The following is a 26,013-nucleotide window of genomic DNA, read 5'->3' as shown; positions in this document are numbered from 1 at the left end:
GTGGAGATGCTATCTTGGTGAAGTTTTCAATAAATCTTCTATAATACCCAGTAAACCCAAGAAAACTTCTAACATCCCTTTGACAATTTGGAATAGGTAACTTGGAGATGACTTCGACTTTTGATCTATCAACTTTGATTCCATCTCCTGAAATATGATGTCCTAAAACAATCCCTTCAGTAAACATCATAAAACATTTTTCATGACTTAATGAAAGATTTGTTTCTTTACATCTTACAAGGACTTTTTCCAAATTTTCTAATGCCTCTTCAAATGAGTTACCATAAACTGTAAAGTCATCCATATAGACCTCTACACAATCATGAATTAGATCAGAAAAGATTCCTAATACTGCCCTTTGAAATGTTGCGGGTGCATTACATAACCCAAAAGGAAGTACTCGGTAAGCAAAAGTTCCCCATGGACAGGTAAATGTGGTCTTGTCCTGGTCTTCAGGTGCTACCTGAATTTGATTGTAACCACTAAAACCATCCAAAAATGAGAAATACTTTTTACCTACTAGAGTATCTAATACTTGATCAATAAAGGGTAAAGGAAAGTGATCCTTCAAGGTTGCTTTGTTCAATTCTCTGTAATCAATGCAAACCCTCCATTTACCATTCTTTTTAGGTACTATAACCAAAGGGGAAACCCACCGGCTATCTGAAATAGGGTAAATGAAGTTTACATTAAGTAACTTTTGGAGCTCTTCTTTCACTATCTCCATAAGATTTGGATTCATCCTTCTTTGAGGTTGTCTGATTGGTCTACTGTTTTCCTCAATGTAGATGTGATGAATGCAAGTCTTAGGATCAATACCTTTCATATCGGTATACTCCCATGCAAATGCAGTAGAATGTCTTTGCAAGATTTTGGTTAGCTCTTCCTGTTGTGATTTTTCCAAGTTTTTGTTGATGTTTAACGTTTTTCCTGGAAAGATCTCAATGGTAGAACTACCAAACTCTTCCATAGAGAAAAGAGACATTTGTCTAGATGATAGACACTCTATGTCAGAATCCAACTGAAATTGTGTGGAGTCATATTCTGAAGATGGTTCAAAATTTTCTAATGTATTCAGAATTTGACTATCTTCACTAATCTCAGAAATGGTAAAGACAGGTTGTATAGTATCTTCATCATCAACCCACTCATTATCTCCTATTTCTGTGATTGCTTTTGCTGGAGGATACAGATTGAACTTCTTTGTCGAATTACCATCAGAAATGTACATATCCCCAGACCTACAACTTATGAAAGCATCAGCTGTGGCTAGCCAAGGTCTTCCTAAAATAAGAGGATGTCCTCCTAGATTACTCTTGGGAGTTAAAATCATGAAATCCACTGGATATTCCCAAGAATCTAAGGAGACAGGAATGTCTTCTAATACACCATCTGGTTTAATAATTGATCGATCTGCAAGTTGCAATAAAGTAGGTGTAAAAAGAAGATTAGGAAGTTTTAGTTGTTCCATAGTTTCCCTGCTCATAATGTTAATAGCAGCCCCTAAATCAATCAAAGTATTTGGTATTTCTACCCCATTGATATGTGTTTTGACAATTGGACTACTGGGATCTACATATTTCTACATAGTAATCTTTCCCATCATGATGTCTGCAATTTTTCCTACCAGGTGGATCCTTCTGGTATCTCTTGGTTTCCTTCCTGGTCTTTTAAGGCTCAACTCTTTTATTGTTTTCGCTAGAATAGGAATTTCCTTAATGGCTTGTAACAAGGGAATCTTGATACAGACATTCTTCAATTCATCTAGGAAATTATAGTCAGGCAACCAAATTTGTTTTTCCACTCCTTTGTCAATTTGTAATCTTTCAGGAAAAGGAGGTGTGGATAGAGATGTAGGTTGCTCAACTACAGGAGTTGTGGGGGTTAATTCTTTTTCTTTTCCTTTTTGAGCTTCTGGGTTTTGAAGAGATGCTTCAGAACCCTTATTGGCATCAAGAGATTCCTCCTCAAAAATGCTTTGCTCTTGAGTTTTTATAGAAGGTTTATCTAGGACTCTACCTAATCTGAGTTGTACTTCATTGAGAGGAACAATCATATAGGTAGGAAAAGGTTGTCCTTCCATCATGTAAGCATTTTGAGGATTTTTATTGTTGGGGTTTGGCAATGGTTGAGAAGGAAGTTGATTTGACTTCTGTTGGAATGGAAGCAAGAGTTGAGAATTGGGATTCTGTTGAGAAGGTTGTTGTTGTTGTGGAAATGGTAATGATAGTTGTGGATTTTGATTTGGAAGTTGCGGAGCTTGTTGGTTTTGGAAAGATGGAGGATATTGGTAGAATTGAGCAAATCTACCATAAGGATTCTGCATACCTTGTACCCATGCTTGAAAAGGATTTTGAGGTTGGGGCCAAGGTTGTTGCCAAGGGTTCCAATTTGGTGGAGGTTGAAAATTCATAGAGTTGTTAAACCCTTGATTTTGTTGCCCCTGCCAAGGTCTCCTTGCAACAAAACAGAGAGATTCAAGTGTACTTGGATCTTCTTGAAAGACAGCTTTGAGCCCAGGGATTGAAGGACAATCCTTGGTCTCATGATTCTCTGAGCAAATTACACATGTCTCTACAACTTTTGCTTCCAAGGGACATTCCCTTAGAGCATGTTTCTTTCTACACTTTGGGCAAAAGATGGCCAAAGCCTCAGCTTCTGCTTTCTGCTTATTATGAATCTTAAGAGTGTCTAGTTGTTCACTAAGACTCCCTAAGATGTCAGTTTTAAATTCATCAAGCATACTGCCGATTTCAGCCCTACTTACTGATCCAGTTGCAGATTTGTTTGCTCTGAGGAGAGAAGGATCTCTAGGCCCTTTTTTAGTTTTAGATTTCCCCCTTGAGAGATGGACACATAGTTCTGCTATATCATTGAGTGAAAGTTGAGATATATCTCCCTTCCCCATCATGTTCAAAATGTCTATCCATTCATCTCTAATGGCTTTTAACAAAAGGGCTTTCAAGGTCTCCTCATCTAAGTTGTTCATTTTTGCTCTTTTCAAGTTGTATTGAAATCTTTCAAGCAAATCCTCCAAATTTTCATCTTCCTTTTGTACCATTTTGAATACCTCATCCTTGTGATTGGTGGGCATACAATAGTCCAGGTATCTATCCAAAAATGTTTGTTTCATATCATTCCAAGACCTAATGGATTGAGTGAGTAATCCCATAAACCATTTCAGAGCTGCTCCTTTCAGTGTTGAAGGAAACAGTTTGAGTTTTTGAGAGTCTTCCAGATAATCATAGGTTCGACAAACGACTTCAAACTCAAATAGAAATGTTTCAGGGTCCTCATTCCTCATCCCATGGAAATTTGGCAGGACAGATGGTGAGATGTTTTTCATGGTGGCTCGGGAGTCCTCATCGACTATAGGAAACCCGAATGAGTTATCTCCATCCCTATTTCCCCCAATGTTACCTCGACCTCCTCCATTGTTTCCTCCTCCTCCTCCTCTACCTCTATCCCTACCAAATCCAGGTGCTCCTTCTTCTGTCATGGTAGTTTCCCCGGAGACTTCAGAGTTTTCTGGTTCCTCTACTAAGGGTGAATGAGAAGGAATTTCTCCCTCTTCTTCAAATGATTCTACTTCTTCAATTACAATTTGTCCTCCTATGGAAGAGAGAAAAGGGTCTCTTTCTTGTTCAGACTCGATGGATGGTGTGGGAGAGTCAACTATTGCCTCTTGAATTCCAGGAATCCTAGGGCTAGGAGTGTGAGTTGGAGATGATGGAGGTGTCTCTTGTCTATTCCTTGAAGTAGATGGACTTGTAAAAATCGAACTCTTAGCTCTAGCTAAAAACCTTCCCCTAGAATCTCTTGCTCTATGCATGTCATTTTTTATTTTTTCTTCAAGTCAGGGTAATAATTCTCTTTCTGATCTTCCAGGTCACTCTAGGTGCAAGAAGAGAGCATACTCAAGAAACTATTAAACCAATAACTTTCTCTTTTCTGATCCTCCAGATCACTCTAGGTGCAAGAGGAGAGCATACTTTGAGAGGTTATTAATTTTCCTTCCTTGAAATTTTCTTGTTTTTTTTTAAGAATTGGCTACCTAATTTTCACTTCCCCGGAAACGGCGCCAAAATGTTTGGTCAATTTAGTGATGTCTAAATTGCAACTTTTAAATGTCAACCCGGGGCTCGTAAGCTGATGAAGTGATGTGTACTGTATGTACTAAGGCAACTGTTTCTTAAGTTTTTGTCGTTTTTAACTTTTTAAGTTTGTTTTCAAATATATTTCGCCTATTGTGAGGTTGATGGAAATGAAATAAAGTGAGTGAAGTGTGTGTGATTGTGATGAGTTCTAGATGATTTCTTAAAACTTAAAAGTAATCTACAAGAAAGCTTCGAGAAACAACTGAAATGAAATTAACTCTTAAAGGAAAAATGAAGGCATTAATTAAAAGACCAATGGCATTGGCCCAGTACCTCTACTGCTGATAAAAATGAGATTGAAAATGACATCTACATTCACTCAATTAAGAAACAAGAACAACTACTTTAACTCCTCAATTAAATCTTAAGCAATGTACAATCTAAGTGACAAATCACACTACTTAATTTCCCCTTAACCCTTCTGCCTTCAGCGGGATTGATCATATAAGAAAGAGTTATGAGCAAGTTAGCAATGTGAGTCTTAAAACAAAATAAACCAAGCTGCACTAAGTGATGTTCTGGCTCCACTAAAAGTTAGTTGATTATGATAAAAAGAGCCAATGAAAGATGAACAACTTGATAAGCTTATGAGCAGAAAATGAAGTGCAAACTAAAGCAATGATACTAATGGAAATCAAAAATAAAGATCAGCAGTCTAGATAAGACGATCACAAATGCCACTAGCTGTAAAAAGAGAGGAAAGAAAACTGTCCCGGGCACCTAAGAAATCTGCAAAAACACACTGATCAGTCATGGAAAAGTGCAGAAATATAAATGAGCAGAATTCAAAGTTATATACAGCTATTGTACATGATCAAAACATAGCAATCAAAAGCATTCTGTACAACTATTATACATAAACTGATAAGAAGAAATGCTAGAAATGAAAAGCACTGTACAGGCCTTAAGTAAACAGGGGCCCTCTGCCTACTCCAGCCAGCTCAAAGATCGATTACACGCTCAAATGGAGAACAGTCTTCTCATATATTATGTAGCAAAATAGAGAGTACAGTGGGAGATCAAAATTACATATCAGCAGCTAACTAATCAGCGTTCAGAGACGCTTTATTTATAGCAGAGAAAACAAAACTAACTTAACACAAACTACGCTATTCTATCAGCTGTGTAAAAACACGTAATCTAGCACAGTCCTCGGATTTAGGAAACGGTCGTGGTGGGCATTAAATCTTCTGTTGGATTCGTGTTTCCCATCATCTGCATGGCTAAGGAAGAGGCCAGCTGTTCTTCACGTGCTCTAAAACCGAACACGCAGAGCCGTGCCACCGCCAATGACCTCTGTTTGACCGTAGTTGCCCCCTCGTTGACCATGGGTTTTTATGACTGGTTTGGCTGAGCTGGAAGGACACACACCATGTCCTTGGTTCCACGAACTTGCCCATGTGGCTCTTCTGCCCGGAGGACACCTGGAACATGCCGTTTAATAAAACAGCTGCGGAATCCGGGGTTGGCTGCGGAAACCGGGATCAGCTGCGGAAAGTGCAGCACTTGAACCAAAATTCTAAACCAACAACACAGTCATTAGCATAATTAACAAACCATGTAAAAAGTCCTAAAATACAATGATTTGAGCAATATGATGGAGGGAATGAGTGGCAAAAGAAGGAAATGAATAGGAAAAGGAGGCTGAGAGGATGTGTAAAGAAGTGCAGGTTTGAGGCTCAACAGGTACCACTCTGCCCCTATTTCTTGAAATCTCTCTAATAGGAGTCTCTACAAACTTCTCAGAACAAGGAACCATAAGTGGATTGGTTCTGTGAGGCATCAACTCCTCACCACTTTCAACAGCTTCCATCATCAACTTCCAGTCTTTAAAATCAAACTGAAAAACAAATTGGCTGTAAGAATCTTCTCCAGATGCCATTTTTGTAGCTCTGGGAGCATTTTTGGGGACAACAAAATGTTTTCCATTTTCATCAACATTTATTTCAACTCTACCATCCTTTACTAGAAATGATAACGCAAAGATGTTTTCTATTGTCTGGGAAAATGATATTCTATTTAGAACCAAATTCTCTAATCTGGCTTGCTTCTGTTTCGAAAAATGTTAAATATGATTTCCATATTCTGGTCTGTTTCTGATTTTTCATCTTTCGGGGACTCTTTCACTGCTTCAATTCGAGTGCTTTTTGTCAGCTTAGTATGTTTTCTCTATACTATAGCTTTCCTTTGCTTGGGTTCATTATCCATTAGTCCAAGCATAGTGCAAATTCCTGCCACATGGTGGAAAACAGAAGCAGCTAAAAGCCAAATATTTCTCCATGATATTTGGGTTTGATCGTCATTTCCCTCCAAAGACCTGCTTCCATATGCCTGGTCACTATAGTTTCTTAGAATATCACTACTAATAAAATCAACTGGAGTATCACCATCATTATTTTGTGATATGTTAACGGTAGCGAGGAGTGTGGATGTGAGATCAAAGAGTGTATCAGCATCTGTAGCTTGCCCACGAGGTCTCTAAACAAAATTGTGCAAGCTTTCCACTTTGCTAATTATAGCCTCAAATTTGCCAGATTCTTCTTTTAAAATATTTTCTCTTTCCTCAGCAATCAAAGTCTTGAGGTGATGATAATGGTACCTTAATATACAGTGTTTCACCGTACTCTGATTGTTACCACTGCATGCAATAGCATCTTCTTTCTCTCTCGGGGGTTTATTGTGGCCTTGTTGTGATCCTTTTACCCCATGAGAGGAATCTTCCAGTGTCTGACTCATTGTTTCTTCCTCTTTAACTCTAGCTTGGGTACCAAGCCTTCTACCCATCCTTTCTATCATTTGCTTTTGGAGTTGATAGAAATGAAAATATTCAACCAAAGTTGGAAGGAAGGGCTTGAAATTGAGATTTCGAATTGAAGAACTACCGTGAAATGGAAAGAGAGCAAGAAAAGATTTTCATGTTGCATTGAAATGAGGGAGGGCAGGGAGTTGTGATTTCCCCTACCCTTAGAAGTCTACTTTGTAATAGAAGAGGGATGAAGGCCCACTACAGTGGATATAAAGTCCCAAGACATACGCATTGTCGAATGAAATGCATAGGTGCAGTGTGCCAATTAAGCGTGAGGATTGGGAGAAGTGACACATGTGAGAGAGTGGCCATATTATTGAAGAATTGTTTACATTTAGGAAGGACACCATTTGAATATGGTAAGAATGCCAATTCTAATGTGGAGAGTTTCCAACACCACTTTCTCATCTACATCAGGGAGTTTACAATTTGTATATCTTTGTCTCAGTCCCATGGTGAATATATTAGTGTGAGGATCCACTGTTTCATGATCCATATGTTGGATGCTTTGCTGAACTTGAGCTTTATAAGGAAATATCTTTAGATATCCAGAACATCTCAGAAATTTATTTAAACAATTATTGTGTTGCAACAATGTTTATTGATGATAAATTTCTTGGTAATGTACACATGCATAGAAGAGTGTGACTAATGGCATGGATACTCGGCCTTTCAGGTCGAAATGGACACCTCTAAAGATAATATTTGGAATATCCTTCGAGCCTTTCTTTGAGATGGCATCCAAGAAGTTGGAGTGAAGACATCAAGGAACTCTATATTTTGACATATTCCAGCTGAATCACCAAACATGCAAGAGAAACTAAAACCAAGGGTTATATAAGTAATAGCCCCAGTGTATGGGAAATCCAGGCTTTTAGAGGAATATTTCCGCATTTAATAATTGGATGAGAATGAATATTTATGTTACACTATGTGTTGTTATTGATATGTTTGGACGTTTTGGGTGAACACTTGGACCATCTTCAAGAACATCCAATAACGTTTGAGTCCAAGATATATTTAAAGAGATCATTTATCAAATTAGCTGTCCAACTATGAAAGACAATCAAATTTTGGAAGAGATACATCGTAGTACTATCAAAGCAAATTGTGGACCATGTTAGAAAATGGATCAATTTTTTTTTCAGAATGTCTACTAAAATTTGACATTTAGCATTGTCTTAGCATTTTCTGATGAACTTTCATGGAGGAAAAAAGTGACAGGAGAAAATTGCACAATAATGGCGGCCACTAGAATGAGAAACACAATGAATTAGCAAAATGGAATCTGTTGCTATGATGACACATGGGAAGATACTTATTACTCTCAACGTCGTTGTATAGGAAACATAATTTTTGCCTTTGAGTATAGTTGATGTATCGTAATGTAGCGGTTGTTTCCTTGCTGCAATAAAACAAATATATATCCATCTCAAGGTGAAAGAATAACACCAGTATACCTTCGAATGATATGGGCTATGTGTTGTGCTCAACAACTAGGAAAGTCTTTATCGTTCATAGTGCGATGAAGCGATGGGTTCGGGTTTCCATGCCTATGTTGTCAAAGTATATTGATACAAGTGATGAAAAAACATACGTTCAATTCCTTGGAACATATCTTATTTTCATTACTTGTCCAGGATAAATCCACGACCATAGTTGAGAAACGTAATCAAAAGAAAATAAATATGTAGTTTATTTAAAAAATGTGCCATGAGTGGAAAACATATGCACCAAATTACAAAATGCGAAATTCAAAGTTCTGTATAAAAGTTTTAAATTAAAAAAATTTCAAACAATTGCCAGGAAGTTTAACGAATGCAACTTCCCAGCACTCATCCAATGGCCATCTGAGGAGGGTCGAAGCCATCCATCAATATGAAGAGATCTATAAAAGCAAACAGGGACTTTGAAGAAGGGGTCCCTAATTTTTCATACCCAAATGTTACCCAATTATTAAGTAAGGGCCTGACGAGTTAATGAGGGTTTCCCTTTTGTTTTTGTTTCAATATATTTTCATGCTTAGATTTTTGCTAATATGATGTCATTGGTGGACCTTAATATACGGCGCTGCACCATACTCTGATTGTTACCACTGCATGCGGTAGCATCTTCGTTCTCTCTCGGGGGCTTACTGTGGCCTTGTTGTGATCATTTTACCCCACGAGAGGAATCTTGCATTGTCTGACTCAATGTTTCTTCCTCTTTAACTCTATCTCGGGTACCAAGCTTTCTACCCATCCCTTCTATCACCTGCTTTTGGAGTTGAGAGCAATGCAGAAATTCAACCAAAGCTAGAAGGAAGGGCTTGAAATCTATGTTACTATAAACCAGAAAGGGGAAACGAAACGAAAAACGACAACGAGACGAGAAATGGAGTTTGGAGATTTCACATTCAAGAAACGAGGAGAGAGAAAAACAAGAAAAATATGATACATACAACCAAGCATTTGTTTCACATTCAAGAAACGAGGAGAGAGAAAAAACAAGAAACATATGAAACATAAAACCAAGCATTCATCATTAACATTCTTGAATACTATGGTTCATAGGTAGTTGCTCATAGGCTTTAGCTGCTCACATTGGCCATTCCTTAATACTTATAGTGATCAACAAAGCTTCCATTTCTCACATAAGCCATTCTTGAATACCCGTGTTTGATCCTCTAGGCTAACAAATACAATAGTGAAGAAACACTTGGCACCGAATTCAAGTTTGATTTAGCCTTTGCATTTTCCAGATGAGTACATGATCCCACATATATTGCATATATTCTTGGATGTGACATGAGTGGACCTCAAATATGGGATCTATTGTATCATTTTCCACATAGTTATTGGGTTATTGTTTTCATGGTTGGGTAACAAGATGGTGGAGATTGAGTTGATCTCCATTGGATATAGAGCCAAAAATAGAGGAGTGTCTCGAACTATTGCCACTTGCAGAACCATAAATACTACAACATGTGTTTGAAGACAAAATCTAAAGAGAAAAATTTCAAAAATTTATCTTTAATCCATTATAATAGAAAACTAATCTTTATAATAATAAAAATAATATATTTTAAAAGTATAGTTGAACTAGATATTAAATTGCTAGTTTGTGAGAAAAAAAAATTAACTAAATTATTTAACTACTAATTTATAAATATATATATAAAATATCTATACACATTACTAATTTATAAAAGAGATTTGATCCCTTTAGGGCGTTGGTATATCTGAAATTAAGATGGATCTAGGATAGTATATATTACTTACCATAATTATTGTTAAAGTGTATAATGTCTATCTCATATTTGTATTTGCATTGACTAAATGATTATTATATGTAGTCATGTTTTATATTAATTATTTTAATGCATCATATATATGGTTTTGTACAGTAAATTTATTTTTATGTTAAATTTTAATAGTTAAATTTAGATATTCTTTCTTGATATTAGTTATTTTTTATTAATTTTCATTTTATTCTGTTGGATCCATTAAAATTTGTTATGTGAGTCAATGTTTCCAATTAACAAGTGTGGTTGATCAATATAGATAAGTGAAATAAATTATTAAATTGTGATTTTTTTTAATTTCTACTTTGTTAAATATTATATATAAATATCACTTGTCGTTATAACATACCAAACCATTCATTTTTAGTTGTTAAATATGATTATGTTAAAATAACTTTAAAAAAATGTTATCACCCATGGTTAGAACTTACCAAAACATTCTTTTTTAGTCTTTAGATTTTTTTATGTTAAAATAACTTTTAAAAAAATGTTATGGCCAATAGTTTTGTTATATTCTATGGTTTTGTACTTTACGTTCATTTAATTTGCTAGTTTTTGCACATGGTTTTGTTAGATTCCATGGTTTTCTATTTAATATTTATTTAATTTATTAGTTTTTTCTCATCAATTTTCTTTCATAAATTAAAACAAGCCAGAGAGACCTTGAAGTCTTGAAAAGAAATTTCATAATCTAGGTATTTTATTCTAGGCCCCTCTTAATATATTTTTGGTTGTTAGATTTTTGTACCAAGAGACCCTTTCCACCTAGGGAATATGTTATAATATTTGGCATTTTAACTCAATCAAAATAAAACAAAATCAAATCAAAAAAAAAAAAACATAAAATTCTCCAGTGCATAGTTTTTTCTTGCCCATGGTTTTTCCCATGGTACTGATAACCCATGGTATTTTTCTGCAATGTAGCTTATTCAAAGGCTAATAACTAAAGCGACCTAGATCCATTTTAAGTGTGAGAGAGAGAGAGATTTGATCTCTCTTGATGCTGGAGAGAGATAGATCTACGTTGGTTATTTATAAATGAAGAGGAGTATTTTCTTGTAGTAGTAGTCCTATTTGTTTTGTATTTAAAATTTATTAAATGATGGATTTCTAATTTGTATTTTGATTTTTGAGACTTGTTTATTTTTATAAATTTACAATTATTTCTATCACTATTTTTATGTAATTATGAAACTTTCCATATTTATCATAGTTGAAATTATGTTTGTATTATAGACATATTAATCAATAGCTTGTTGCTCTTAAGCTTTATTATTGCAAATTACCTAATATAATATCTTTTATCACCGATGAAAAAAGTATTTATGGGATAAAACTATTAATGGGATGGATAATAGATAATTATTATTTTTTATATATTAAATTAATGTCTTTGGTTGATGATATTTAATATTATAGATAGACTAATAGTTAGGCCGATAGGCCTTCCTTTGAAAGGGACTTTCGTCGTCCCTTTGTTCCTCGTGCTGACACGTGGAGAGTTCTGCAATCGCGTTATGTGCTGACACGTGGAGAGTTCTGCGGCAAACAATTTTCGTATTACGCTTATTTTTAATATTTTTCAGCGGGCATTTTGCTTGTCATGGTCTCAACCGAATCTTTGCAACGGCACGAGTTTTATTGCCGGTATCTTGCAAAACCTCAACGCAACACTGTTATGCCAATGCCTTTCTCCATGATGATGGCGGTCTAGAATCTTCACCCACTACATGAAGCCGGCAGAAATATCCCCAAATTTGTTACAAATTCCTGTAATCCCTGAACAAAACGTTACAAATTACTGAGAAGGCAGTTTAAAGTTAGCAGCGATTCTCCAAGTGCCTTCAATGGCGTCCACTGTTACAGAGAAGTGCACATTGTGAGATTAGAATTTGAATGGCTCTGAGTCTGTGACCCTTTGGCCCAATAGTTCATAAATCAAACTGCAGTCCTAAGGGAAAATGTGGTCTTGGTATTCGATGCACAATCTTCCAGAACTGTGTTACAGTTAGCGAGCATGTAGGAGCTGATGATAGGCATTGTTTAGAAACGTTTGACAGTTCTGTGTTCCTTTGAGCTTATGGTTTGATCTATAATATTATTTATGTGTTGTCAGGAACATCAATTGGAGTGTCATATGATTCAAAGGACAGTACCCTGCCATCTCCTAAGAAGCTTGTAGAACTGCTGATGAAACATGATCTACTCCATCTTAGGCTCTTGGTTGCCAATCCCATTGTTTTGGAAGCTTTTTCTGGGACAGGGATTGAGGTGGCTGTGAGTATGAAGTATGAGCAAACGAAGGACATTGGAAAATCGAAGTCACGAGCAGCATTATGGCTGAAGAAAAATGTCATGGGTTTCATGCCTGATACCCTCATAACCAGTATCATTGTTAACCATCAAGGGATATCAGAAGAAGCAGTATCGACATTGGTATCTACGATGAAAGCCATTTATTCTGCTCTTGTGGATGCAAATCTAGATAAGCGTATCAAGGTCACAACCATACTTTCATCCACTTTGATTCAAGATGCATCTAGTGTGCCTCCATCCTCTTCCACCAAGGATTTGAGGTGGGTTCTTCACCCTCTGCTGGCGTTTGTCTCAAAGACAGGTTCTTTTCTGATACTGAACACTGACTTTAACAGAGATTTTGCACATAGTGAAGAAGACCTCATTAACTCTGTAGTCGTTGCTGCCAGAAATGCTATGGCATTTCTTCACTATCCTGATATTCCCATAGTTATTAATGATCAAGGTCTGCTTTCCGAAACAATGAAGACCTTTTTAATGACCAAAAATCTCAGGGATCAAGTTCTTGCCCAAAGCATGAATAGGGCTCGGATATGGACAATAATAGTGAAAATGAGTTCTTTGGACGTTTCTATGCTGAAGGAGTTGAGCAGAGAAGGGGAAGAACTGTTCCGCTCAAACTCTAGGGAGCTTTTGGACAATAAAGCTAACTCTACCAGGAACAAGACAAGTGAGTTGGGATCTCAGCTTGATACTTTTCCAACTACACCTATTACAACAACTCCTCCAACTCCGATCACGACCACACCCACAACACCAATAGGAATAACTCCTCCTCCAACAACAATCACACCAACAACCCCTACCACCCCAACAGTTACCCCTTACACCCCTCCCTCAACATCTACCACAACAACACCGACAACCAGCTCAAGCCAAAGTTGGTGTGTAGCAAAGCCTGGTACCCCTGATTCAAGCTTGCAGGTTGCTCTGGACTATGCTTGCGGGCTTGGAGGTGCAGACTGTACAACAATTCAACAAAGTGGCACGTGCTATAACCCAGATACTGTTTTTTTTCATGCTTGCTATGCTTTTGACAACTACTACAAGAAGAATGGCATGGCCCCTGGTACTTGTGACTTTGCTGGCAATGCAATTGTGACTACTCAAGATCCAAGTAAGCTATATGCCCTTATGCGAAGTTTGTTTTTTGCCCCCTGTTTTTCTTTTCATTGTATTTCTCAGTTTATATGGATTCCTATGGTCCTGTGGTGACGATAAACGTTTTATCCACTTTTACATAGTTTGTTGTCTGCTTGTTTTGTTTCACTGCGTCAACTTCTTGGATACCTTCCGCTGAGTCTCATCTTTACATTGTGTTAGATGATAGTTGAGTTGCATGCTTATGATTCATCTACCCACTTCCATGCCTGGTTGAGCTCATCTGAATGCAAAGACATCCTCCGCTGATATACATTTTCCCATTGTAGGTTCCACCATGATAAGTAAGTGACATGATTATAGACCCATTTCCTGCCTGTTGTCTGCCTTGAAACTGCATGCAACCTTCAAATGTAAACACTCGTTATGGATAACTTGTATTGTTCAGGATATTTCCTTTTGGTTTAATGATGGAACTGTGTGATGTATTAAGAGAGAGTTATATTTGTAGGCAATCTGCTCTTCTGCATGCAACATAACTTTCATTTATGCCTGGATATATTGCATATTATTTTTTTCTTTATTGATTTTGTTATGAGAAGCTAAGGGTATGCATACTAAGTGTCCTTTATACCCACTCTGTCTTCTGCAAATTTTACTGTTCCAGTTTATATGAATATAAAAGACGTTTTTGTTTTTTGTGCACCGTTTTGGTTGTGATTAATATGCTTGACATTATACATTTTCGAAAATCTTCCCTTCATGGGTTAACATGATATACAAATTGAGGCTTGAAATTGTGTGAGACTGGAGAATGCATTGCACTCATGCAAATCTTCCTTTACGGATTTTGTGATGACAGGTACTGGGACATGCACATTTCCACAAAGGTATATACTAAGGAACCGCATTACTCCTCCTATCTTTTGTTCATTTTTCTGTTCTACAATAAGTACTTTTTCAAGTTTTCATACAGAATTGAGAATCAAGATTTACTGGATTTTTGATATATTTTATGTTATATCTCAGCTTATAGTTTTGTAGCATTCTGATTTTTCCAAATTACTTGCAGCAGTAGCAGTTCATCACTTCTTAATACAAGCATACCTGCATCCTTCAAAACAACAAAATTACAGTCAGTCATTTTCAGCTAGTCTGCCTGATTAGAAATCCACAGAAGTCAATGTCTGCATAATTACTTGTAAAAATGCAGCCCAACATTACTTCAGCCATGGTTTCCATTTCTGTGGTTATTGTAACATCTTCTTTTTCTTCCACAACAATACATTACATTGATGAAATAGGAATTTCAAGTTTTGTAAATTAATGAAATCAATTGATTGACAGAACCTTGTGATTAACCGTGTAATGTGTATACTAAATTATTTGTCGTTACTAACTGGTCCGGCATCTATTTGTTTCTTGAACAGACATGTCATGCTTTCAAGGGTTGTTCTTCTTCCCTGAGGCTGCTTCGTTATTCTTTCACAATTTCTGTATCTATCATATTGATGCACCTGGACATGATGTTCGTATTGGTACTTTATTTTTTTTTCAGGTCAACAAATGTACTTTTTTCTCTGTTTATGGTTGCAGTCTATCCAAATGTATGATGTTTTTCTGATATTTGAACTAGATTTAGTAATTGCACTCTTAAAAGGCAATAGTATGCTCACATCATGTTATTTTTCTGCCTTGTTTTAAGAGTTCTTGCAGTTAGGAGCTGCTGCAATTTCGTCTGATATTGCTATACCTACTGTGGACGATCTTGCGGAGCAGGTTGCTGAAGTGCTTGATTACTTTGGGTAATCTTGGAATTCAGCCATATCTATTTTATTCCATCTATTTGTATCAGTAAGTTATAGCAAAATTGTGTTGTTTTGTTTTTCTAATTGTTTTGTCTTGACAGTCTTGGAGGAGTTATATGCATGGGTGTGACTGCAGGGGCCTACATTCTCACTCTTTTTGCGGTGAGTGAAACCCTTGAAGCTAACTTGTCTCTAGCTCATGCTTTTATTTATGGACTATGCAATTGGGCTATATCGACTGCCATTTCTTTAATTTTTTATTCCCTTGTTGTTTCTTCTTATGCTTTCTATCTGTTAGTGGTTTGAGGTCACTTACGTTTTGTGTGGTTCCTGATTCCCTATAATGCAGTTGAAATACAGAGAACGAGTTCTTGGTCTCATTCTCATCTCTCCTCTTTGTCAAGCAACTTCTTGGACTGAGTGGTTCTATAAGAAGGTTTGCTTCCTACAAATCTTTTATTTTGTGCAGATTCTACTGTACTGGATTCTGTTTTCGAATGTTTGTTCTAATAGATATTAGCCTCATGCTGATCCTATTTTTGTAGGTGATGATGAATTTTCTTTACTTTTATGGCATGTGTGGAATTGTCAAAGAAAGTTTACTTCAACGGTATTTTAGCCAGGTAATTTAAATAATCCACTACTTTTGTTTCTTTTTCCATGGGGTTTCCAACCCTGTTTTCATTCTGATTATTCTGTTTACACTGTTGGAACCATTGTGGGTATGGCAGGAAGTGCGCTGCAATATACAAGGCTTGGAGTCTGATATTGTGCAGGCTTGCAGAAGGGTAAGCATCCTTTGCACTGAAATATGTACTTTATGGAATTGGGGTTCAAGGTCTCTGACGGTGTGGATTTCATCTTATTTACCCTTTGTTGTGGAATACTTTCTAAATTCCGATGGTGTTCTGTACACAGCTGCTGGATGAGAGGCAGAGCAGTAATGTTATGCGCTTTATGCAAGTGATGAGTCGGTAAGTTTCAAATTTGTGAAATAATTTCTTATGTTTTGAGAAGCAGTTTTAGGTTTGAAATTCCTGATCGAATTCCCATTAGAGATTTCTCCATATTCTACCAACTTCCTGTAGAAGAGGCTTGAGAATTTTCTGTCAATTCATTGATGGTTTGCCTTCAGTGAAGTCTAGGTGTCCCTGTGAATAACGTGTGTTTTGTTTTTTCATTTCTCTTCTAAGAAAACTGATACTTTTTTTGCCTTAGAATAAAATCATCTACTTTTTCATATTGAAAATAAAAAAATATACATTACTTATATTTCACCTGAAGTTTATAACAAAACAACATCATATAAGCTGTCCATTTGACTGAATAAGACTAGTAAAAGATATGTCTCCAAGGTAGCACCTTCCATCAAAAAGTTGATACCATGAGCTCCCTTGCCCATCACACCTCTTTTTTGATAGACAATCTGCAACTTGGTTCTAATCCCTCATCGCAAACTGGGAGGAGCAAGACTGAAAGTGAGTCTCGAGGCCCAAAACTTACTGAAACACGTCCTACAAACCTAGTCTTCCATGCTCCATTTTGCCCTCAAGGCTCATATGACTAAATTTGAATCGCCAAATATGTAAAGGCTCCTTGTATCCATCTCCAAAACTGAAGACATAAGAATTAATGGTGCCTTCGGTTTAACATCATTTTTAGAGCTTCTACCAACCCAAATTGTGATTCAAAGATGGGGAGTGTTCCTCCAGTCCCAAGTAAGATACCTTTACAAGCATGTAGGGCAACGGCATGATATCAAGCTTCTGCATTCAACATATTACATTCTTTTTAAAGGATTACTATATTGTTTTATTTCCTTTTCTTGCATCCTAATCTTTTACTCTAACAATTATGGTAGGATACCAAAGGGGAATAAATTACATGTGTTCCATCAGTTACCCTGTTGTGCTGGAGGGGAAGGATGGTATTATACCTAACCTAGAGTGTCATGTTCTGAATAATTCAATGGTGTCTGCTACTGGTAAAATTCAATGTGAGATCAGATATTACTTAGTGAAGGTTAACACAAGAGAGATAAAACAAAGTGGTGGTTTGTTACTCGTTTCAATTTGTGTGAAATGATGATAAGCAATGTATGCATCTCCAATTGCTTTTCGGAAATGGGGGAGATTTTGACACGGGGCTGCATCTGGATTAATGTTGCCTGCAGGAGATATGATCTGACAGAAGGGTTGAAGAAATTGCACTGTAGGACACTCATATTTGTAGGAGAAAACTCTCCATTTCATTCAGAAGCTCTTCACATGTGTGCCAAAATGGACAAAAAATTCAATGCATTGGTTGAGGTGATAACATTTCACTTTCTCAAAGTTGATCTTTAAGATACTAAAACTTTCCTGTAGAGGCAAACTGACATAAACATGGCTGACATAATTGTTATTAATGCATGACAGGTCCAAGCTTGTGGATCACTTGTGACAGAGGAACAACCCCATGCAATGTTAATCCCAATTGAATACTTTCTGATGGGATATGGCTTTTACAGGCCTCCTCCCCGGTTATTTTGCAGCTATGGGACTAGCCCCAGTCCAACCAGTCCTTTAAGTCCGTCTTGCATCTCAGCTGAATTGCTGTCTCCTGAAAGTTTAGGTCTGAAGTTAAAACCGATCAAAACACGTGTTGCAGCTATGGATGATTAAGGTGGACACTTCTTGCCATAGCAACTAAGGCCAACATTACCTGCATGGTTTCCAGTTGTGTCATGCACACTTCCTAACAAATCCAACAGCTTTTCTTTGGAATCTGCAGAATCAGACCAGATGCTTTCAATTGGGACAATATGCGTTTGCTCTCCTGGATTTGCTTTACCAGAAACAGTGACTCGTGATCCTTATTCAATCACCACACTCTCCTAGGAGATCAAAAGCACTAATATTCATGCTTCTAAGTTCTAACACAAGATAAAATAAAACTGACATCTCCTACAATATGAGCCAACTTCAAGGTTCATCTTTGTTGAAGTGGGTTTTGGAAGCGAATCCAAATGCCCTTAATGTATGTAGGATATTATTAAGAAAACCTTGGTACTATTTGCCTTGCAGACATGTAAAGGATAGACTCAGTATTGCATTTCTAAATTTGCACCTTCTGTTCTATTTAGGTTTGAAGCTATTTTGCGTAGACACTGCCTTCTTAAATGAAATTCAAGGAGGAGCACTCTCACACATGTAGTGGCAATTTAACTAAGTACCTTGAAACATTTTGCATGTAATGCTCTGTATCGGTGAGGGTATGTTTTCACTTGTGCAATAAGTAATGTGTGGAGCTGATTTGGAGGACTTTGTGTCTCACTAGGACCAACAAAACAATACCCATGGTGCCTTGACTGCCAATGTATATGCCTGCAGCCATGCTATAACTTTTACTTTGACATCGAGTTGATGTAATTCCATGTTTATTAGGCACCGATATGTTCTCACCATGGCTTGGGAGGTTTGTACTAGCTGCTTAAATTTTTTTGAAATTTGTTCAGAGGCATATTTTTCTGTTTTTCCAGGACACAATTGGGGCTAGAATTTGGGCACCTAATAAATATGATGTATATGCTTTTGAAACCTAAAAGTCTCCAAATCAAAAGCCTACAAGCATGAGTAAGATATATATTCATAATCCTTTCTGATACATTTTTTATTTTCACTTTTTTATTTTCACAGCTTCAACTGAGTAAATTATTAACCAAGTTGACCTGTATGACATTTTCTTTTCAGTCCACTAATGCCTTTACTGCTCTGCAATTTATGCCATACGAAGCTTCTTGGCAGTGTTATCAGACTCTTCGCAGTCCAAGTGAAGTCGAGAGTTTGACTATGTTTTAAGAGGAAACAGAGTCTAATCAGCAGAATCTGAATCAATCCCGATACTCCACCAACTATCCATTACTAGGACCCTACATCCACTAGAAAAACATCAACTCAAGAAGATGAACAAACTTCCCTGCAACCTATCACTGATCTTCTTGACATTGAAATACATGTCAACATACATTGAATATTAGTTTGATATATATGTTAAACATGGTAATAAAAGGATGCACATCTTCAATTAGTTGGTTGAACTGTACTTTAACTTTAAACCTATATGAATCTATTTCGGTATGAACTAAATCCATATTCAATTGACTCTCAAACTAATTGTGTATAAACTTTACTTGAGATTGTTGAACCTGCCATATGACATTCATGTGCATAGTAAACCATCAAACAACACACCAGCGGGTAGCACAAGAGGATTAAGTACATTGAATGGAAATGGATAACTAGGTTTCATATTTATGTAATTATCTGCCCTTATCATTCATCAGCATCATGTCACCTCACTGTTTGTCATATGACATTCATATGAATAGTAAACCAACTGGTTGCCATATGACATTCATATGAATAGTAAACCACACCAGTGAGTGGCATGAGGATTAAGTACATTAAATAGAACTGGATAACAAGGTTTGATATTTTTTCCAGGATTTATACTCACTGCAGACTACTTTTAATTTCATATCATTGAATGACTGCCCATAAGGATTTGTCTATTAAACGGAGAGACCTTCATCCGTTAGGAACCCTGCAAGCGTATATACATAGAAGTTATGCACATTACATAATGTACTTTTTCTTCTCCTTGTGAGGGATTTTTGTCTTGCTACCAATGTACCATTCTTCGTCTGTTTTTTCTTTGTTGTTCTATCATATCCAAGAATGTACTCTTTCTTAAAATTGCAAGTAATTTATATCTTACCAAGATTAAAATTGTACTCTATTATTCTCATCTACCAGTCGCGTCTGTTTATTGTTTTTTTATTAGGAGTGATAAAAATTGTCATTGCCCATTGCTAAATCATAGAACAGTCTTCTGCTCTTTCTTCTCTCTGCTGTTCCATTGTGCCAATGATGTGCACTTTTTTTTATCATTGTAAGGAATTTATATCTTACTATTTCGCTTCATGTATATCTTATATCTCACCTACTCTTTCTTATCATATTTACCCTACTTCCATTCAAGGGTTTGGACTTCAAAGAATACAATCTAAGGTCCGAATTCATCCTTCTACACAAAGATATCCATTTGCACAAGACTACTTTTTGGTTCATCTATAGACAAGGCGACAAGGCAAAGTTTCCTTGCAAATTGTTGAGGTTGATATGAGGCTATCGTGGGTTTATATAAGGCTAAATAAGTAATAAATATATTAATTTTAAAATCAATTACTTATTAAAAAAAATATCTTATATACAAGTTGGTTATACTAGCAATTGCATTCCTTATTTTATGAAGATTTCCCAAAATACTTTGAAAATTTAAAATCAGTTTCAAAATTTTAATAATCTTAATGTTTTAGTTGTAGTGTCAACCAGTAATGTAAGTGATTTGTTTTAATATTTGCAAATCACAAATTTCTCCGCTTTTCATTTACCATGTACAACGTTGTAATTTACTTTTTATTTAAAAAAAAAAGCGTGTTGCCAATAATCTATTGAATCTATTGAGCTTTAAGTATGAATGCGTTCTACACTTACTATATTGATATGAATGGTTTGGTTTTGGTTTTGTTCTTTTAATATCAAATGTACTGGTACAGGATGGTCAACGTGGTTATTGCCTTCGTCACTACTGAGCTTTATATATGCTTGACTATCTATACAATTTTCTTCCTTTTACTAATCCTATCGGCCTCTCTTTGTACCTTTTGGGACAATTGCTAGTTGATAAAAGTGTCTATAGGATGGTTTTATCAAAATCCTTTTCCAATCATTTGAGAGGTTATAAACCAGACCAATGGCAAAAAAAAATATTGTGTCCCATTGTTTATATAATATAATTAATTAACTAGAAAAATTAACTAAATTATTTAACTACTAATTTATAAAAATATATAAAAAAAAAACCTTATATATTTAAATTTATAATTTTATATAAAAGTACACAAAATATTAGATACAATCACTAAATCCACTTTCAAATAAAAGCAACACAAAAATAACAAAAAAATAATTTTAAAAACTTAACCATACACTGCTACACATCAATGGCTACAATTAAAAAACAACATAACTTTAATTAATAAAATCCCTAAATAGTCAACGTTGTTAAAGATATATTAAGCACTATTGCAAGGTGTTGTCATTAGAGAGAACACCCAACCTATTTGCAACAAACCTGTTCAGCTAGCACCTAAGCTATATATGGTTGACTTCTAACCATAGACCATGAAAATGCCTTCAAAAACTATCCAGAAAACCAATGCTTTTTATGATTCATGTCGACATCCAATCGGGAAGAGATCCATATTACAAATGAACCAAATTAACATTTTCCATAAAATAGTTTCAAGAAACAAATCGTTTTTGGAAAACCCAATTTCTTGCATTAAAAAAACAAAAACTACCGTATAAAACACCACCATTGCATTTTTTATACGGTTTTTTCAAAAACGAAGACTTCTGTTCCGTTTGCTTGAAATTGAGATTACTGCCGTGAAATGGAAAGAGAGCAAGAAAATCTTTTTGTGTTGCATTGAAATGAGGGAGGGCAGGGAGTTACCCTGAGAAGTCTACGTTGTTGTTTTTTCAGTTCTTTTCCTGGTGTGGTATACTACCAAACTACTATTTTTGTAATTTCTGGTGTGGTATACTACCAAACTACTATATTTGTAATACTACCAAACTACTATAAAATTTTAGCGTATATTTAATATAAATTTCATTGCCAATATAGTAATTGTGGGGCTAGTTCATTTGAAAATAAATTCTTAAAAAACAAAACCCAAATAACCTAACTTCAGGTGAAAAAGTTGGTAGATTGTTTGAAGCAATTGAAATCGAGGAAGGAATTAAAGGAGAGAAAGGGTACCTATGCAAGTATTTTCTTGGGCTCTTGAAAGAAGACCAAGGCTTTTGATCCTTCCATTGTGGTCCAAATTTGCCTAGCTAAAATAGATCCATGTTTTGTGAGCAAGCCATTGAAGAGATCCTCCTCAATCTTATTTCTCAACGCATCCAAATTCAACCATGAAACAATAACTACTGCAACATTTCATGTGAAAATATAAAACAAATTTGCAAATCAATTCTAAGAATGGCCATCGATCTAGAAACCATAAAAATTGATCCAATGACCTGTACCTGTTTCCATATAGCTACAGATCAGATTGTATTGTGCCCATGGTCTTTCTTTTTTTTTTAACTAATCAACATACATTTCATGTGAAAATATAAAACAAATTTGCAAATCAATTCTAAGAATGGCCATCGATCTAGAAACCCTAAAGATTGATCCAACTACCTGTACCTGTCACAGATGAGATTGTATTGTGCCCATGGTCTTTCCTTTTTTTTTTTAACTGCTCAACATTCATTTGAATACACTAAGGCTGGAAAGAAAACTTGTTCTGGTCTTTCCTTTTTTTTCAACTACTCAATATTCATTCGAATACACTAAGGCGGGGAAGAAAATGCGACATAATGGTCTTTCCTCTTTTTTCAACTACTCAACATTCATTCGAATGCACTAACGCCGGGAAGAAAATGCGGCAAAATGGTCTTTCCTTTTTTTTCAACTACTCAACATTCATTCGAATACACTAAGGCGGGAAAGAAAAAATTAAATTTTTAATTTGGATGATCGTTAAATTTTTTAATTATAACTATTTATTTTTTTGTAAATTTTAAAAACAATATATTTTATGAATATATCAAAATTTATGGAATGTATATTTTCTTATCTTATTGTATATTCACTTCAAAAAATTATATTTTTTATTTTTCAAAATCACAAAATAATTAACCATGTTGTAAGTTGTAATTTTAAACAAATTCAGATTTGGATTTTATATAATTAAACGAAAAACTATAAATATTTTTTATTAATGTTAATTATCTAATACTAATATTATGGGTTTCCATGTTATTTAAACAAATGAGATTTGGTTTTATAATTATTATGTCAAACTTTAAAGCTAAAAATTAACTTTTAACAATGCAATCTTTTATAACCAATTTGGATGTAGTTCATTGTTATGGCAGTAAAAAATGAATTTCATGCGTCAATTTGGTTGTAGTTCATTGTGATGGTAGTAAAAAATGAATCTCATGAGCCTGGTCCCACCCACACATTGGTATGGCATTTCTATTTCCCACAATTGAAAAAGCACCATAAATCCTTCTACATGAGCATTTTGCTTCCCTATTGTTGAAGTAAACATGGCAAGACTTTCCTGTGGCGACAAGAATTTCCTAAACCCTCATCCCCCCTATCACAATATATCTTAGAATCTGTCATGTTGGAGTGTAGTATCCCTAGTAAGCATATAGGAGTGTGGGTGAACACAACCTCAAAGTCAATGGGAAGCTAAGGGGAAAGGTTTATGCATCCAAAAGGGATGCCTCAATTACATAGATGTGGTTTTCTAAGCTTTTGCATTAATCAAATGTATATTTGAGGAGGAATTCAGCCATAAAAAAATGCTTAACTGAATTTTCCTACACAAGGGTTGATTCTACTTCGAATTTTGATACTTTGTGTTTACTCACTTTAATGTCATTACATATAACTAATAATTTGCAAGTCCTTGTCTCATTTGATCTCATTTTATTTCAATTGTGAAGTGACTAAGCCTTGAACCCCAAATCCTCATAGCTAAGATTTACAAAGTATGCATTGCCTCATTTCCTCTCATTTTACTTCAGTTAAATGGAGCAACTATGCCTTAGCCCCAAACCCACACAACTAAGCTTTGCACACTACAGAATCCTCTCTCTCCTTGGTATTGCACTTGGTTTAGATATACTTTTCTTAGAAGAGAAGCAATGTCTAACTAAATACCTTACATTTTAACTTATCATCTGATCCCATGACATTTTCCAAGCATTGAGGACATTAATAAAATTTCAAAATTCAATTTCACACTCATTTGATGTAATCACCATGTTCCATCAATTTCAGGTAAACTCTACAAATAAATGTAAGTAATTATTTTGATTATTTTCATTGATTCTAAATTAGCAAGTGAGAAAATTGCAGATGCATATTTATTTTTAAAGTACAATCATCCAAAAAAACTCATCAAAGACTAAAGATAGGTTAAAACCTTTATGGAGTGAAAAATATTGTTGGTATCCTCCAAAATAACACTACTTTCAGAAGTTGGGTTCAGATTTTACCACAAATGCAAGAACCAAAGTGAGAAGCTTATTTTAAAGTTTTTATAACATGATATATTATAAAAAAAAAATTGAAGAAGCACACAATACAAAAAAGTTTTGTATCTAGTATCATTATAGATAGAGAAAAGTACTCGTTAGGCTATCTATGACATGAGTAAGAATTGCTACCCACCTACTTTCAAAATCATCATGGACATTTAAATATTAAAAAAGGAATTGATTAGGCTACCTATGACTAAATAAGAGTTATTCCCCACCTTTCCAAACTATCATGTACATTTAAGCTATCATATTTTATCAACATCCTTTCTATGATGCAACACGTTACAACTTTCCATTATATTTATGCATTATATGAGTTGATGTACTTGTAAGGTGCATAAATTCCAAAATAATTGTCCAAATACCCATGTTTCCACTAAATTAATTGTTTAAGTAAGAGACACATTTTATTGTAGGAAGCATGCATCAATCAAACACTGCTCTACTCATAGTTTACAAACCCAACCAATTTTTCATACACAAACACATTCAAGACTAATCCACAATAACAAACAATGCTCAAAACAATATTCTTCATCAAACATCTACCAATGCATAAACAATGAGGAGACAAGAGACACATAGAATATGCGATCAACCAGGGCCAAAACCTCTCCAACATGAGAGGAAAACCCAAACGAGATCTTCTTCTTATATAGACTTCAATTGACGAATACCAAGACCATGGCCTAGACCCTTGACTCAATGACCTCTCCAAGACTAAGTCACAAGCCTCCTTGATTCAACTTCTTTATTTTCCTTAAGTCAACGATGACCAGGCTTCTTCCTTCGATAACTCGACTATCCTTCAAATTCCAATTCCATAGATCAGATCTGTAGTTCTTGGCCCTCTTGCATAAACCCTAGAACGTGTGGTTGACCAACCTTTTGAACCTTGATCTTCTTCGCTTGGATGGTATGAAATCTTATTATAATTCGGTGTGTAACCTTGCTTATCTTCTTCCTTGATTCGACTTCTTGGACAACAATAAGATATTCGAACTTTTCTGTAGTAGATAGTTCTTCCTTCCTTCGCACATGTGGATCTATTAGCCCTAAAACAGACCCATAAACAACACCAAAATCTTCTCTCTTTGTTTCCTTCTCTTGGTTGGTTATCGCACATGTGGATTTATTAGCCCTAAAACAGACCCATAAACAACACCAAAATCTTCTCTCTTTGTTTCCTTCTCTTGGTTGGTTATCTTCGCACTTCTTATTACAGACTTACTTAACCAAATTTTCTTGTCCACAAATGGAGGATGATCTGCCCTATATATAGTGTTTTTTCCATCAAAAACACGTGCTAGGAAGTGTT

At 35.5% G+C, this 26,013-nt stretch overlaps 2 protein-coding genes across 2 annotated transcripts in view; both read left to right on the top strand.

The window, feature by feature from the left end:
- LOC149178579 (glucan endo-1,3-beta-glucosidase 3-like) overlaps positions 1 to 14,670 on the top strand; it is a 57,020-nt gene extending 42,350 nt beyond the window's left edge. Inside the window, exons 4-7 of the mRNA XM_089422152.1 lie at positions 11,833 to 11,893; positions 12,363 to 13,679; positions 14,526 to 14,553; positions 14,640 to 14,670. Coding sequence (XP_089278278.1) covers positions 11,833 to 11,893; positions 12,363 to 13,679; positions 14,526 to 14,553; positions 14,640 to 14,670 — 1,437 coding nt within the window. The remainder of the gene's footprint in view (positions 1 to 11,832; positions 11,894 to 12,362; positions 13,680 to 14,525; positions 14,554 to 14,639) is intronic.
- A 425-nt stretch (positions 14,671 to 15,095) lies between these two features.
- Positions 15,096 to 18,725, top strand: LOC149178578 (protein NDL1-like). Its single transcript, XM_089422151.1, has 10 exons — positions 15,096 to 15,201; positions 15,369 to 15,468; positions 15,573 to 15,633; positions 15,821 to 15,907; positions 16,017 to 16,094; positions 16,203 to 16,259; positions 16,390 to 16,445; positions 17,645 to 17,780; positions 17,889 to 18,135; positions 18,647 to 18,725. Exons 1-9 carry the CDS (start codon positions 15,096 to 15,098, stop codon positions 18,132 to 18,134), a joined length of 927 nt encoding a protein of 308 aa, XP_089278277.1. The 3' UTR covers position 18,135; positions 18,647 to 18,725.
- Positions 18,726 to 26,013: the final 7,288 nt, after the last annotated feature.

The sequence above is a fragment of the Pinus tabuliformis genome, chromosome 4_1 (genome assembly GCF_031772625.1).
Source record: "Pinus tabuliformis cultivar Carrire ecotype Pingquan chromosome 4_1, CPIR1, whole genome shotgun sequence".
NCBI lineage: Eukaryota > Viridiplantae > Streptophyta > Pinopsida > Pinales > Pinaceae > Pinus > Pinus tabuliformis.
The sequence above is the reverse complement of the archived record's forward strand: the minus strand, read 5'-3'. Positions and strand labels throughout refer to the sequence as shown.